We start from the raw sequence: 15,429 nt of genomic DNA, 5'->3' as shown, positions 1-15,429 counted from the left end.
ACCATTGATGGGTATTCGGGTTGGTTCCATGTCTTTACTATTGTAAATAGTGCAATAAACATACGTGTGCATGTGTCTTTATAGTAGACTGATTTATAATCCTTTGGGTATATACCCAGTAATGGGATTGCTGGTTCAAATGGTATTTCTGTTTCTAGATCCTTGAGGAATCGCCACACAGTCTTCCACAATGGTTGAACTAATTTACATTCCCACCAAGAGTGTAAAGGCATTCCCGTTTCTCCACAGCCTTGCCAGCATCTATTGTTTGTTTGACTTTTTAATAATTATCATTCTGACTGGAATTCTTAATACTTTGCTATTTGTGATAACCCATCACAACATTGTAGCAAAAACAGAGTTAACTACATACAAGGATAGGATTGTGAAACTGAGGTCAGATGATAAAATTGGACTAGGTGGCAGTTACACCACAATTCAGAATTTGCTTTCTCTTATAGTTGAAACCTTGATCGACTAAGTCACACAAAAGCCTGGTTATAGTGACAAGTTCACAAGTATTAACATTAGACTGTTTCTTTTATGTAAATTGATGACTAAAATTAAGGGAAACAGATTAGGTTAGCTGAGTTCTCCCTTGCTTAAAAATTTATATGAAAATCTAAATTTATTAGAAGATTGATTAGCAATATGCCAATTGAGCCAGAAGAGTTGTTCAAATTATCTTCATGGCTAGTCACTCAACTATGCAAGCCTTGTGTGGTCAAGTGTAACCTAACTTCAGAGATTCTTATGTTCATAGTTTCATGTGCATCCATGTGAAGAGACCACCGAACAGGCTTTGTGTGAGCAATAAAGCTGTTTATTTCACCTGGGTGCAGGTGGGCTGAGTCCAAAAAGAGAGTCAGCGAAGGGTGATGGATTATCATTAGTTCTTATAGGTTTTGGGTTAGGCGGTGAAGTTAAGAGCAATGTTTTGCGGGCAGGGTGGATCTCACAAAGTACATTCTCAAGGGTGGGGAGAATTACAAAGAACCTTCTTAAGGGTGGGGAAGATTACAAAGTACATTGATCAGTTAGGGTGGGGCAGGAACAAATCACAATGGTGGAATGTCATCAGTTAAGGCTATTTTTACTTCTTTTGTGGATCTTCAGTTACTTTAGGCCATCTGGATGTATACGTGCAAATCACAGGGGATGCGATGCTTGGCTTGGGCTCAGAGGCCTGACACATAGGGCCCTTTTCCCTAGCAATCTTAAAGATACTGTCTTAGTCTTTGGTGCCCTAAGATTCATCCCAAATCGAGTTGGTTACCCTGATACAACCGTTCATATAAAACTAGACTAAAATACCTTGTCAAATCAATCATCTTGGTTTCCAGGCTCTGGTTTTTAACCTTTCCACTAAGGTGACTTTGGCTCTTACCTGCTCTCTCACCCATTATCAGTTGATCAGATTGGGAATCAACCCCTAGTGATGCATTTCTTCCAGATTCTTAGTGGAGAGCTCACTGTAACCTCCTGGGCTGACTGTAACAGAAATGTAAATGAATGAGACAGTTCTTTTCAAAGTTAAATTGGAATCCTTAACATCCAGGCATTTATACTCAATGCAGGTAGTGGGTCAGTGAATGATGTCTTGAAAAATATGTCTTGAAAAATAAATGTGATACCAGAAAATGGTTACAACTCTTTGCAGTGGTAGAATTGTCTGGTCCGACAGGCCATTGCCTGGAATTGTGGTGAAGAAAGGGGAGATGAAGTCACTGGATATTAAGGATGCAGGTCATGAGTTGTCACAGTCTTCTCTCATTTCCTATACTTTTCCTGAAAGAGGCTAGAACCAAGAAAAATAGACTCTAAATGTCTGTTGTTCAAGTCAGAATAACCATTTATATCTTAAATATTTAATGATAGTAGTGTTTTGGGGTGGGCGGCAAAAAGCTTTAGTCTATTGCTTGCATCTGAAATTAAAGATCCATGAGACCATTATAAAATAAGTCTAGTCTTATCAGTTAATTTTAATCTCCCTACTAGCTGTTTCATGGTTTTTAACAGTGGAAAAAACAAGTTTACCACACTCCTGGCCCTTATTTATACTCTGATTAATGGAACACATAAATACTAAAAGGAATGCAGTAAAAAGGAACTATACAATCAAACTATAATTTGCAAGTGAATTATAGTTGTGTTTCTTTCCACTTGTATACAGTCCCATGTTTCATGCTTGTATCATAAGAATAAGTACATTGGCTCACCCTCATATGCACAATGCCATTGGAGATCTTCTCTACAAATAACAATAGGAGACAAGAAGAACAACCATGTATTTAAGCAAGTAGAGCCTGTTTAATTATACACATTGGGAAAAGCCTAATTATATTTTTCGTGCTATATTATCCTGCAACCCCTGCTGCTGTTTTTTTCTGTATAAAAGTCTTGCTTGATGATATGTGAATCAGTCAGAACTTCAATTACCCTTTTAAAGAAGCATTTTTATACTGTATATGGTTTGATAAAGGAAATAATGCCTTACCACATTTTCTTCGCCATTATCGGGTGCACTGGGACAGTGCTCACCAGGAGGGACACAATATCTTTCTACAGGAAAAAAAAAAGAGAAAATAATTTCTTTGCAAACACCAAAATTCTCCCTTAGTCCTATCTCAATATAATCATGTTATTAGAAACATCTGAGTTACTCTCCCTTCATATCTTTAACAAACAACATGAAAAATGCATTCAGTGTAAAAACACATCATCAGAAGCAGCAGTAAATGTGTATGGTTGATCCAGGTGCTCCAAAGCGGGGGAATAAAGGCAGTTCAGTCAGCTCAGCAATTCCTGGCTCCTTGTGATCCTTGGCCTGGTTCCTACCAACTGCTAACAATGGAAATGTCATAGCCAAAGAGGGGATGAGAGTGATGGTTAAAGAAAAAGGGATATGTCATTTCTCAAAGAAAGCCTCCTTATGGACTTTCCTAAAATATGGCCCTTTAATACATATCTTAGACAAAGTACATTTTAAAACAGTAATAGAAAAGGGAATTTAAAAATAAAACATATGAACCACAGTCATGAAACTACAACCAGGGAGCTGGAGCAAGGAAAGGTTTTGTGGCTTTTCATATAACAGTTTCAAATATATTTTCAGCCCATCTCACTGCAGAAGTATGGAATATATCTATTTTTTAAAGTGGCCAATACTGTGACAGAGTTTTTGCCGATATCTTTTCACTGCTCCTCCAGAACCAGAATCCATTCTTCTCTCAGACATGGGAGGCTGACCTTGTTGGGCTCCATCAGCAGGGTGTCTGCTCCTCCTGGCTTCTGGCTGGGCTGTAGATCAGAGACAGGGAAGAGTGAAATTAGGTATTTACTCTCCCAGCTGTTTCCCTGTAAGGTCACCTTGGTATGGCTCTGTCCTTCAATTGAAAGTCACTCTCTGATTCTTTGAAGGGTTTTTCGTGTCTCTATCTCCTTCATTTCTGCTCTGATCTTAGTTATTTTTTGTCTTCTGCTAGCTTTTGAATTTGTTCGCTCTTGCTTCTCTAGCTTTTTAATTTTTTTTACTTGATGTACAATTTATTTTTATTTATTTTGTATTATTATTATTCTTTAAGTTTTAGGGTACATGTGCACAACATGCAGGTTTGTTACATATGTATACATGTGCCATGTTGGTGTGCTGCACCCATTAAATCATCATTTAGCATTAGGTATATCTCCTAATGCTATCCCTCCCCCCTCCCCTACCCCACAAGAGTCCCTGGTGTGTGATGTTCCCCTTCCTGTGTCCATGTGTTCTCATTGTTCAATTCCCACCTATGAGTGAGAATATGCGGTGTTTGTTTTTTTGTCTTTGTGATAGTTTGCTGAGAATGATGGTTTCCAGCTTCATCCATGTCCCTACAAAGGACATGAACTTATCATTTTTTATGGCTGCATAGTATTCCATGGTGTATATGTGTCACATTTTCTTAATCCAGTCTATCATTGTTGGACATTTGGGTTAGTTCCAAGTCTTTGCTATTGTGAATAGTGCCACAATAAACATACATATGCATGTGTTTTTATAGCAGCATGATTTATAATCCTTTGGGTATATACCCAGTAATGAGATGGCTGGGTCAAATGGTATTTCTAGTTCTAGATCCCTGAGGAATCGCCACACTGACTTCCACAATGGTTGAACTAGTTTACAGTCCCACCAACAGTGTAAAACTGTTCCTATTTCTCCATGTCCTCTCCAGCACCTGTTGTTTCCTGACTTTTTACGGATCGCCATTCTAACTGGTGTGAGATGGTATCTCATTGTGGTTTTGATTTGCATTTCTCTGATGGCCAGTGATGGTGAGCATTTTTTCATGTGTTTTTTGGCTGCATAAATGTCTTCTTTTGAGAAGTGTCTGTTCATATCCTTTGCCCACTTTTTGATGGGGTTGTTTGTTTTTTTCTTGTAAATTTGTTTGAGTTCATTGTAGATTCTGGATATTAGCCCTTTGTCAGATGAGTAGGTTGTGAAAATTTTCTCCCATTCTGTAGGTTGCCTGTTCACTCTGATGGTAGTTTCTTTTGCTGGGCAGAAGCTCTTTAGTTTAATTAGATCCCATTTGTCAATTTTGGCTTTTGTTGCCATTGCTTTTGGTGTTTTAGACATGAAGTCCTTGCCCATGCCTATGTCCTGAATGGTATTGCCTAGGTTTTCTTCTAGGGTTTTTATGGTTTTAGGTCTAACATGTAAGTCTTTAATCCATCTTGAATTAATTTTTGTATAAGGTGTAAGGAAGGGATCCAGTTTCAGCTTTCTACATATGGCTAGCCAGTTTACCCAGCACCATTTATTAAATAGGGAATCCTTTCCCCATTGCTTGTTTTTGTCAGGTTTGTCAAAGATCAGATGGTTGTAGATATGCGGCATTATTTCTGAGGGCTCTGTTCTGTTCCATTGGTCTATATCTCTGTTTTGGTACCAGTACCATGCTGTGTTGGTTACTGTAGCCTTGTAGTATGGTTTGAAGTCAGGTAGCATGATGCCTCCAGCTTTGTTCTTTTGGCTTAGGATTGACTTGGCAATGCGGGCTCTTTTTTGGTTCCATATGAACTTTAAAGTAGTTTTTTCCAATTCTGTGAAGAAAGTCATTGGTAGCTTGATGGGGATGGCATTGAATCTGTAAATTACCTTGGGCAGTATGGCCATTTTCACGATATTGATTCTTCCTACCCATGAGCATGGAATGTTCTTCCATTTGTTTGTATCCTCTTTTATTTCATTGAACAGTGGTTTGTAGTTCTCCTTGAAGAGGTCCTTCACATCCCTTGTAAGTTGGATTCCTAGGTATTTTATTCTCTTTGAAGCAATTGTGAATGGGAGTTCACTCATGATTTGGCTCTCTGTTTGTCTGTCTGTTATTGGTGTATAAGAATGCTTGTGATTTCTGCACATTGATTTTGTATCCTGAGACTTTGCTGAAGTTGCCTATCAGCTTAAGGAGATTTTGGGCTGAGACGATGAGGTTTTCTAGATATACAATCATGTCATCTGCAAACAGGGACAATTTGACTTCCTGTTTTCCTAACTGAATACCCTTTATTTCCTTCTCCTGCCTGATTGCCCTGGCCAGAACTTCCAACACTTGTTGAATAGGAGTGGTGAGAGAGGGCATCCCTGTCTTGTGCTAGTTTTCAAAGGGAATGCTTCCAGTTTTTGTCCATTCAGTATGATATTGGCTGTGGGTTTGTCATAGATAGCTCTTATTATTCTGAGATATGTCCCCTCAATACCTAATTTATTGAGAGTTTTTAGCATGAAGGGTTGTTGAATTGTGTCAATGGCCTTTTCTGCATCTATTGAGATAATCATGTCGTTTTTGTCTTTGGTTCTGTTTATATGCTGGATTACGTTTATTGATTTTCATATGTTGAACCAGCCTTGCATCCCAGGATGAAGCCCACTTGATCATAGTGGATAAGCTTTTTGATGTGCTGCTGGATTCAGTTTGCCAATATTTTATTGAGGATTTTTGCATCAATGTTCATCAAGGATATTGGTCTAAAATTCTCTTTTTTTGTTGTGTCTTTCCCAGGCTTTGCTATCAGGATGATGCTGGCCTCATAAAATGAGTTAGGGAGGATTCCCTCTTTTTGTGTTGATTGGAATAGTTTCAGAAGGAATGGTACCAGCTCCTCCTTTCTACCTCTGGTAGAATTCGGCTGTGAATCCATCTGGTCCTGGACTCTTTTTGGTTGGTAAGCTATTGATTATTGCCACAATTTCAGAGCCTGTTATTCGTCTATTCAGAGATTCAACTTCTTCCTGGTTTAGTCTTGGGAGGGTGTACGTGTCGAGGAATTTATCCATTTCTTCTAGATTTTCTAGTTTATTCGTGTAGAGGTGTTTATATTATTCTCTGATGGTAGTTTGTATTTCTGTGGGATCAGTGGTGATATCCCCTTTATCATTTTTTATTGCATCTATTTGATTCTTCTCTCTTTTCTTCTTTATTAGTCTTGCTAGCGGTCTATCAATTTTGTTGATCTCTTCAAAAAACCAGCTCCTGGATTCATTGATTTTTTGAAGGGTTTTTTGTGTCTCTATTTCCTTCAGTTCTGCTCTGATTTTAGTTATTTCTTGCCTTCTGCTAGCTTTTGAATGTGTTTGCTCTTGCTTCTCTAGTTCTTTTAATTGTGATGTTAGGTGTCAGTTTTGGATCTTTCCTGCTTTCTCTTGTGGGCATTTAGTGCTATAAATTTCCCTCTACACACTGCTTTGAATGTGTCCCAGAGATTCTGGTATGTTGTGTCTTTGTTCTCATTGGTTTCAAAGAACATCTTTATTTCTGCCTTCATTTCATTATGTACCCAGTAGTCATTCAGGAGCAGGTTGTTCAGTTTCCATGTAGTTGAGCGGTTTTGAGTGAATTTCTTAATCCTGAGTTCTAGTTTGATTGCACTGTGGTCTGAGAGACAGTTTGTTATAATTTCTGTTCTTTTACATTTGCTGAGGAGAGCTTTACTTCCAACTATGTGGTCAATTTTGGAATAGGTGTGGTGTGGTGCTGAAAAGAATGTATATTCTGTTGATTTGGGGTGGAGAGTTCTGTAGATGTCTGTTAGGTCCACTTGGTGCAGAGCTGAGTTCAATTCCTGGATATCCTTGTTAACTTTCTGTCTCATTGATCTGTCTAATGTTGACAGTGGGGTGTTAAAGTCTCCCATTATTATTGTGTGGGAGTCTAAGTCTCTTTGTAGGTCACTAAGGACTTGCTTTATGAATCTGGGTGCTCCTGTATTGGGTGCATATATGTTTAGGATAGTTAGCTCTTCTTGTTGAATTGATCCCTTTACCATTATGTAATGGCTTTCTTTGTCTCTTTTGATCTTTGTTGGTTTAAAGTCTGTTTTATCAGAGACTAGGATTGCAACTCCTGCGTTTTTTTGTTTGTCATTTGCTTGGTAGATCTTCCTCCATCCCTTAATTTTGAGGCTATGTGTGTCTCTGCACGTGAGATAGGTTTCCTGAATACAGCACACTGATGGGTCTTGACTCTTTATCCAATTTGCCAGTCTGTGTCTTTTAATTGGAGCATTTAGCCCATTTATATTTAAGGTTAATATTGTTATATGTGAATTTGATCCTGTCATTATGATGTTAGCTGGTTATTTTGCTCGTTAGTTGATGCAGTTTCTTCCTAGCCTTGATGGTCTTTACAATTTGGCCTGTTTTTGCAGTGGCTGGTACCGGTTGTTTTTTCCATGTTTAGTGCTTTCTTCAGGAGCTCTTTTAGGGCAGGCCTGGTGGTGACAAAATCTCTCAGCATTTGCTTGTCTGTAAAGGATTTTGTTTCTCCTTCACTTATGAAGCTTAGTTTGGCTGGATATGAAATTCTGGTTGAAAATTCTTTTCTTTGAGAATGTTGAATATTGGCCCCCACTCTCTTCTGGCTTGTAGAGTTTCTGCCGAGAGATCAGCTGTTAGTCTGATGGGCTTCCCTTGGTGGGTAACCCGACTTTTCTCTCTGGCTGCCCTTAACATTTTTTCCTTCATTTCAACTTTGGTGAATCTGACAATTATGTGTCTTGGAGTTGCTCTTCTCGAGGAGTATCTTTGTGGCGTTCTCTGTATTTCCTGAATTTGAATGTTGGCCTGCCTTGCTAGATTGCAGGATATTATCCAGGAGAACTTCCCCAGAGTGTTTTCCAACTTGGTTCCATTCTCCCCATCACTTTCAGGTACACCAATCAGACGTAGATTTAGTCTTTTCACATAGTCCCATATTTCTTGGAGGCTTTGTTCATTTCTTTTAATTCTTTTTTCTGTAAACTTCTCTTCTCGCTTCATTTCATTCATGTCATCTTCCATCACTGATACCCTTTCTTCCAGTTGATCGAATCAGCTACTGAGGCTTGTGAATTCGTCACGTAGTTCTCATGCCTTGGTTTTCAGCTCCATCCGGTCCTTTAAGGACTTCTCTGCATTGGTTATTCTAGTTAGCCATTCATCTAATTTTTTTTAAGGTTTTTAATTTCTTTGCCATGGGTTCAAACTTCCTCCTTTAGCTCAGAGTAGTTTGATCGTCTGAAGCCTTCTTCTCTCAACTCGTCAAAGTCATTCTCTGTCCAGCTTTGTTCCGTTGCTGGTGAGGAGCTGCCTTCCTTTGGAGGAGGAGAGGTGCTCTGATTTTTAGAGTTTCCAGTTTTTCTGCTCTGTTTTTTCCCCATCTTTGTGGTTTTATCTACCTTTGGTCTTTGATGATGGTGACGTACAGATGGGTTTTTGGTGTGGATGCCCTTTCTGTTTGTTAGTTTTCCTTCTAAAAGACCCTCAGCTGCAGGTCTTTTGGAGTTTGCTGGAGGTCCACTAAACAGGTCCACCCAGACCCTGTTTGCCTGGGTATCAGCAGTGGTGGCTGCAGAACAGTGGATACTTGTGAACCACAGATACTGCTGCCTGATCGTTTCTCTGGAAGTTTTGTCTCAGAGGAGTACCCGGCCATGTGAGGTGTGAGTCCGCCCCTACTGGGGGGTGCCCCCCAGTTAGGCTACTCAGGGGTCAGGGACCCACTTGAGGAGGCAGTCTGCCCGTTCTCAGATCTCAAGCTGCGTGCTGGGAGAACTACTACTCTCTTCAAAGCTGTCAGACAGGGACATTTAAGTCTGCAGAGGTTACTGCTGCCTTTTGTTTGTCTGTGCCCTGCCCCCAGAGGTGGAGTCTACAGAGGCAGGCAGGCCTCCTTGAGCTGTAATGGGCTCCACCCAGTTCAAGCTTCCTGGCCGCTTTGTTTACCTACTCAAGCCTCGGCAATGGTGGGTGCCCCTCCCCCAGGCTCGCTGCTGCCTTGCAGTTTGATCTGACTGCTGTGCTAGCAATGAGCGAGACTCCGTGGGCACAGGACCCTCCGAGTCATGCACAGGATATAATCTCCTGGTGTGCCATTTGTTAAGCCCATTGGAAAAGCGCAGTATTAGGGTGGGAGTGACCCGATTTTCCAGGTGCCGTCTGTCACCCCTTTCTTTGACTAGGAAAGGGAATTCCCTGACCCCTTGTGCTTCCTGGGTGAGGTGATGCCTCACCCTGCTTTGGCTCACAGACAGTGCACTGCACCCACTGTCCTGCACCCACTGTCAGGCACTCCCCAGTGAGATGAACCTGGTACCTCAGTTGGAAATGCAGAAATCACCCGTCTTCTGCGTCACTCACGCTGGGAGCTGTAGACTGGAGCTGTTCCTATTCGGCCATCTTGGCTCCTCCCCCCGTGAATCTCTAGTTTTTTTCATTGTGATGTTAGGGTGTTGATTTTAGGTCTTTCCTGCTTTCTGATGTGGGCATTTGGTGCTACAAATTTCCCTCTCAACACTGCTTTAGCTGCGTCCCAGAGATTCTGGTACGTTGTGTCTTCATTCTCATTGGTTTCAAAGAACTTATTTATTTCTGCCTTAATTTAATTATTTACCCAGTAGTCATTCAGGAGCAGGTTGTTCAGTGTCCTTGTAGTTGTGTGGTTATGAGTGAGTTTCTTAATCCTGAGTTCTAATTTGATTGCACTGTAGCCTGAGAGACTGTTATGATTTCCATTCTTTTCATTTGCTAAGGAGTGCCTTACTTCCAATTATGTGGTCGATTTTAGAATAAGTGCTATATGATGCTGAGAAGAATGTATATTCTGTTGATTTGGGGTGGAGAGTTCTGTAGATGTCCATTAGGTCTGCTTAGTCCAGAGCTGAGTTCAAGTTCTGAATATCCTTGTTAATTTTCTGTCTCATTGATCTAATATTGACAGAGGGGTGTTAAAGTCTCCCACTATTATTGTGTGAGAGTCTAAGTCTCTTTGTAGATCTCTAAGAACTTGCTTTATGAATCTGGATGCTCCTGTATCGGGTGCATATATATTTAGGATAGTTAGCTCTTCTTGTTGCATTGATCCCTTTACCATTATGTAATGTCTTTGTCTTTTTTGATCTTTGTTGGTTTAAAGTCTGTTTTATCAGAGACTAGAATTGCAACCCCTGCTTTTTTTTTTTTTTGCTCTTCGTTTGCTTGGTAAATATTCCTCCATCCCTTTATTTTGAGCCTTTGCATGTGAGATGGGACTCCTTAATACAGCACACTGATGGGTCTTGACTCTTTATCCAATTTGCCAGTCTGTGTCTTTTAACTGGGGCATTTAGCCCATTTACATTTAAAGTTAATATTGTTAAGTGTGAATTTGATCCTGTCATCATGATGCTGGCTGGTTATTTTGCACATTAGTTGATGCAGTTTCCTCATAGTGTTGTTGGTCTTTATATTATGGTGTTTTTTTGCAGTGGCTGGTACTGGTTTTTCCTTTCTGTATTTAGTGCTTCCTTCAGGAGCTCTTGTAAGGCAGGCCTAGTGGTGACAGAATCCCTCAGCATTTGCTTGTCTGTAAAGGATTTTATTTCTCCTTCACTTATGAAGCTTAATTTGGCTGGTTATGAAATTCTGGGTTGAAAATTCTCTTCTTTAAGAATGTTAAATATTGGCCTCCACTCTCTTCTGGCTTGTAGGGTTTCTGCAGAGATATCCATTGTTAGTCTGATGGACTTCCCTTTGTAGGTAACCTGACCTTTCTCTCTGGCTGCCCTTAACATTTTTTTCCTTTGTTTCAACCTTGGAGAATCTGCCAATTATGTGTCTTGGGGTTGCTCTTCTCAAGGAGTATCTTAGTGGTGTTCTCTGTATGTCCTGAATTTGAATAGTGGCTTGTCTTGCTAGGTTGGAGAAGTTCTCCTGGATAATATCCTGAAGTGTGTTTTCCAACTGGGTTCCATTGTCCCCATCACTTTCAGGGACCCCAGTCAATCACCGGTTTGGTCTTTTCACATAGTACCATATTTGTTGGAGGCTTTGTTCATTCCTTTTCACTCTTTTTTCTCTAATCTTGTCTTCACACCTTATTTCAGTAAGTTGATCTTCAGTCTCTGATATCCTTTCTTCTGCTTGATCGATTCGGCTACTGATACTTGTGTATGCTTCACGAGTTCTCGTGCTGTGTTTTTCAGCTCCATCAGGTCATTTATATTCTTCTCTAAACTGGTTATTCTAGTTAGCAGTTCCTGTAACCTTTTATCAAGGTTCTTAGCTTCCTTACATTGGGTTAGAACATGCTCCTTTAGCTCAGGGGAGTTTGTTATTACCCACCTTCTGAAGCCTACTTCTGTTAATTTGTCAAACTCTTTCTCCATCCAATTTTGTGCTCTTGCTGGAGAGGAGTTACAGTCATTTGGAAGAGAAGAAGCATTCTGGTTTTTTAAATTTTCAGCATTTTTTTGCTGGTTTTTCCTCATCTTCATTTATTTATCTACCTTTGATCTTTGAGGCTGATGACCTTTGGATGTGGTTTTGTATGGGGGTCCTTTGTGTTGATGTTGATGTTACTGCTTTCTGTTTGTTAGTTTTTCTTCTAACAGTCAGGCCCCTCTTCTGCAGGTCTGCTGCAGTTTTCTGGAGGTCCACTCCAGATCCTATTTGCCTGGGTATCACCAGTGGATGCTGCAGAACAGCAAAGATTGCTGCCTGCTCCTTCCTCTGGAGGCTTTGTCCCAGAGGGGCACCAGCCTGATGCCAGCTGGAGATCTCCTGTATGAGGTGTCTGTCAACCCAGGAGCTGCTATTTTGAAAAGATTAACAAAATAGATAGATTGCTAGCCAGACTAATAAAGAAGAACAGAAAGAAGAATCAAACAGACACAATAAAAAACGATAAAGGGGATATCACAACTGATCCCACAGAAATACAAGCTACTATTAGAGAATACTATAAACACCTCTAAGCAAATAAACTAGAAAATCTAGAAGAAATAGATAAATTCCCGGACACCCTCCTAAGACTAAACCAGGAAGAAGTCGAATCTCTGAATAAACCAATAACAAGTTCTGAAATTGAAGCAGTAATTAATAACCCACCAGCCAAAAAAGCCCAGGACCAGACAGATTCACAGACGAATTCTACCAGAGGTACAAAGAGGAGCTGGTACCATTCCTTCTGATACTATTCCAAACAACAGAAAAAGAGGGACTCCTCTCTAACCATTTTATAAGGCCAGCATCATCCTGATTCCAAAACCTGACAGAGACACAATAAAAAATGAAAACTTCAGGCCAATATCCCTGATGAACATCAACGCGAAAATCCTCAATAAAATAGTGGCAAACCGAATCCACAGCCCATCAAAAAGCTTATGCACCATGATCAAGTTGGCTTCATTCTTGGGATGCAAGGCTGGTTCAACATATGCAAATCAATAAATGTAATCCATCACATAAACAGAACCAGTGACAAAAACCACATGATTATCTCAATAGATGCAGAAAAGGCCTTCAATCAAATTCAACACCCCTTCATGCTAAAAACTCTCAATAAACTGGGCATTGATGGAACATATCTCAATATAATAAGAGCTATTTATGACAAACCCATAGCCAATATCATACTGAATGGACAAAAGCTGGAAGCATTCCCCTTGAAAACCGGCACAAGACAAGGATGCCCTCTCTCACCATAGTTCAACATAGTATTGGAAGTTTTGGCTGGGGCAATCAGGCAAGAGACATAGAGTATTCAAATAGGAACGGAGGAAGTCTAATTGTCTCTGTTTGCAGATGATGTCATTGTATATTTAGAAAACCCCATTGTCTCAGCCCAAAATCTCCTTAAGCTGATAAGCAACTTCAGTAAAGTCTCAGGATACAAAATCAATGTGCAAAAATCACAAGCATTCCTATACACCATTAACAGACAAACAGAGACCCAAATCATGAGTGAACTCCCATTCACAATTGCTACAAAGAAGATAAAATACCTAGGAATACAACTTACAAGGGATGTGAAGGACATCTTCAAGGAGAACTACAAACCACTGCTCAAGGAAATAAGAGAGGACACAACCAAATGGAAAAAAATTTCATACTTATGAATAGGAAGAATCAATATCGTGAAAATGGCCATACTGCCCAAAGTAATTTATAGATTCAATGCTATTCTCATCAAGCTACCATTGACTTTCTTCACAGAACTAGAAAAAACTACTTTAAATTTCATATGGAACCAAAAAACAGCCCATATAGCCAAGACAATCCTAAGCAAAAGAACATAGCTGGAGGCATCACGCTGCCTGACTTCAGACTATACCACAAGGCTACAGTAACCAAAACAGCATAGTACTGGTACCCAAACAGATACATAGACCAATGGAAGAGAACACAGGCCTCAGAAATAACACCACACATCTACAACCATTCGATCTTTGACAAACCTGACAAAAACAAGCAATGGGGAAAGGATTCCCTGTTTAATAAATGGTGCTGGGCAAACTTGCTAGCCATATGCAGAAAATAGAAGCTAGACCCCTTCCTTACACCTTACACAAAAATTAATTCAAGGTGGATTAAAGACTTAAACATAAAACCTAAAACCATAAAAACCCTAGAAGAAAACCTAGGCAATATCATTCAGGACATAGACATGGACAAGGACTTCATGACTAAAACACCAAAAGCAATTGCAACAAAAGCCAAAATTGACAAAAGGGATCTAATTAAACTAAAGAGCATCTGCTCAGCCATAGAAACTATCATCAGAGTGAGCAGGCAACCTACAGAATGGGAGAAAATTTCTGCAGTCTACCCATCTGACAAAAGTCTAATATCCAGAATCTAGAAGGAACTGAAACAAATTTACAAGAAAAAAATAAACAGCCCCATCAAAAAGTGGGTGAAGGATATGAACAGACACTTCTCAAAAGAAGACATTTATGCAGCCAACAAACATATGAAAAAGAGCACCTCATCACTGGTCATTAGAGAAATGCAAATCGAAACCACAATGAGATACCATCTCATACCAGTTAGAATGGTGATCATTAAAAAGTCTGGAAACAACAGATGCTAGAGATCAGATATGGAGAAATAGGAATGCTTTTACACTGTTGGTGGGAGAGTAAATTAGTTCAACCATTGTGGAAGACAGTGTGGCGATTCCTCAAGAATCTGGAACCAGACATACCATTTGACCCAGCAATCCCATTACTGGGTATATACCCAAAAAATTGTAAATCATTCTACTATGAAGACACATGCACATGTATGTTTATTGCAGCACTATGCACAATAGCAAAGACTTGGAACCAACCCAAATGCCCATCAAGGATAGACTGGATAAAGAAAATGTGGCACATATACACCATGGAATACTATGCAGTCATAAAAAAGAATGAGTTCATGTGCTTTGCAGGGACATGGATGAAGCTGGAAACCATCATTCTCAGCAAACTATCACAAGGACAGAAAACCAAACACCGCATATTCTCACTCATAGGTGGGAATTGAACAATGAGATCACTTGGACATAGGGTGGGGAACATCACACACTGGGGCCTGTTGGAGGATGAGGGTAAAGGGGAGGGAGGGCATCAGGTCAAATACCTAATGCATGTGGGGCTTAAAACCTAGATGACAGGGTTGATAGGTGCAGCAAACCACCAGGGCACATGTATACCTATGTAACAAACCTGCATGTTCAGCACATGTATCCCAGAACTTAAAAAGAAAGAAAGAAAAAAAAAGAAGTAAGTCACTCTCCTTACAAGGCAACTAATCTTACGTGACTCTCTCCTTCCAAGTTTTGGGAACTGCTCTCTGTCCTTGTCCCTTCAAGTTTAAGTTTGCTAGTGATTCGGGTGCTCCCAGCCATGAATATACTGTCTCATAAGTTCTTTATCCAGTTTTGAGTGTGCCATGTGTTTTCAGTTGAGAACTGACTTATGCAGACTTCCACTAAAGAAACTAAACTATCATTCTTGAGTAGGATGTAGCACCACCTCCCATAATTTGAACGTAATCCAATCACAAATATCAGTATATTAGGTCAACGGTTGATCTTGGTGGACAAGCTAGACTGCCTGTGGTCTTACTCCATCTGGCCAGCCAAGGGACAGGAACTATCCTGC

General features: G+C 40.1%; 1 protein-coding gene across 16 annotated transcripts in view; it reads right to left on the bottom strand.

Annotated features, from left to right (window-relative positions):
• The window catches only part of HHLA2 (HHLA2 member of B7 family), a 159,856-nt gene that overhangs the window by 10,331 nt on the left and 134,096 nt on the right, over nucleotides 1–15,429 (bottom strand). For 6 of the 16 annotated variants that reach the window (XM_063806950.1, XM_063806949.1, XM_063806945.1 and 3 more), the window contains 3 exons: nucleotides 3,250–3,300; nucleotides 2,498–2,562; nucleotides 275–1,798 (listed from right to left, as the gene is read on the bottom strand). In XM_063806950.1, coding sequence (XP_063663020.1) covers nucleotides 1,778–1,798; nucleotides 2,498–2,562; nucleotides 3,250–3,300 — 137 coding nt within the window. In that variant the 3' untranslated portion in view covers nucleotides 275–1,777. Of the gene's footprint in view, nucleotides 1–274; nucleotides 1,799–2,497; nucleotides 2,563–3,249; nucleotides 3,301–15,429 lie in introns of those variants that run through there. The other 10 variants (XR_010155677.1, XR_010155679.1, XR_010155683.1 and 7 more) reach the window with 5 other exon arrangements.

The sequence above is a fragment of the Pan troglodytes genome, chromosome 2 (genome assembly GCF_028858775.2).
Source record: "Pan troglodytes isolate AG18354 chromosome 2, NHGRI_mPanTro3-v2.0_pri, whole genome shotgun sequence".
NCBI lineage: Eukaryota > Metazoa > Chordata > Mammalia > Primates > Hominidae > Pan > Pan troglodytes.
Note: the sequence above shows the minus strand (reverse complement) of the source record. Positions and strands in the feature narration are given on the sequence as shown.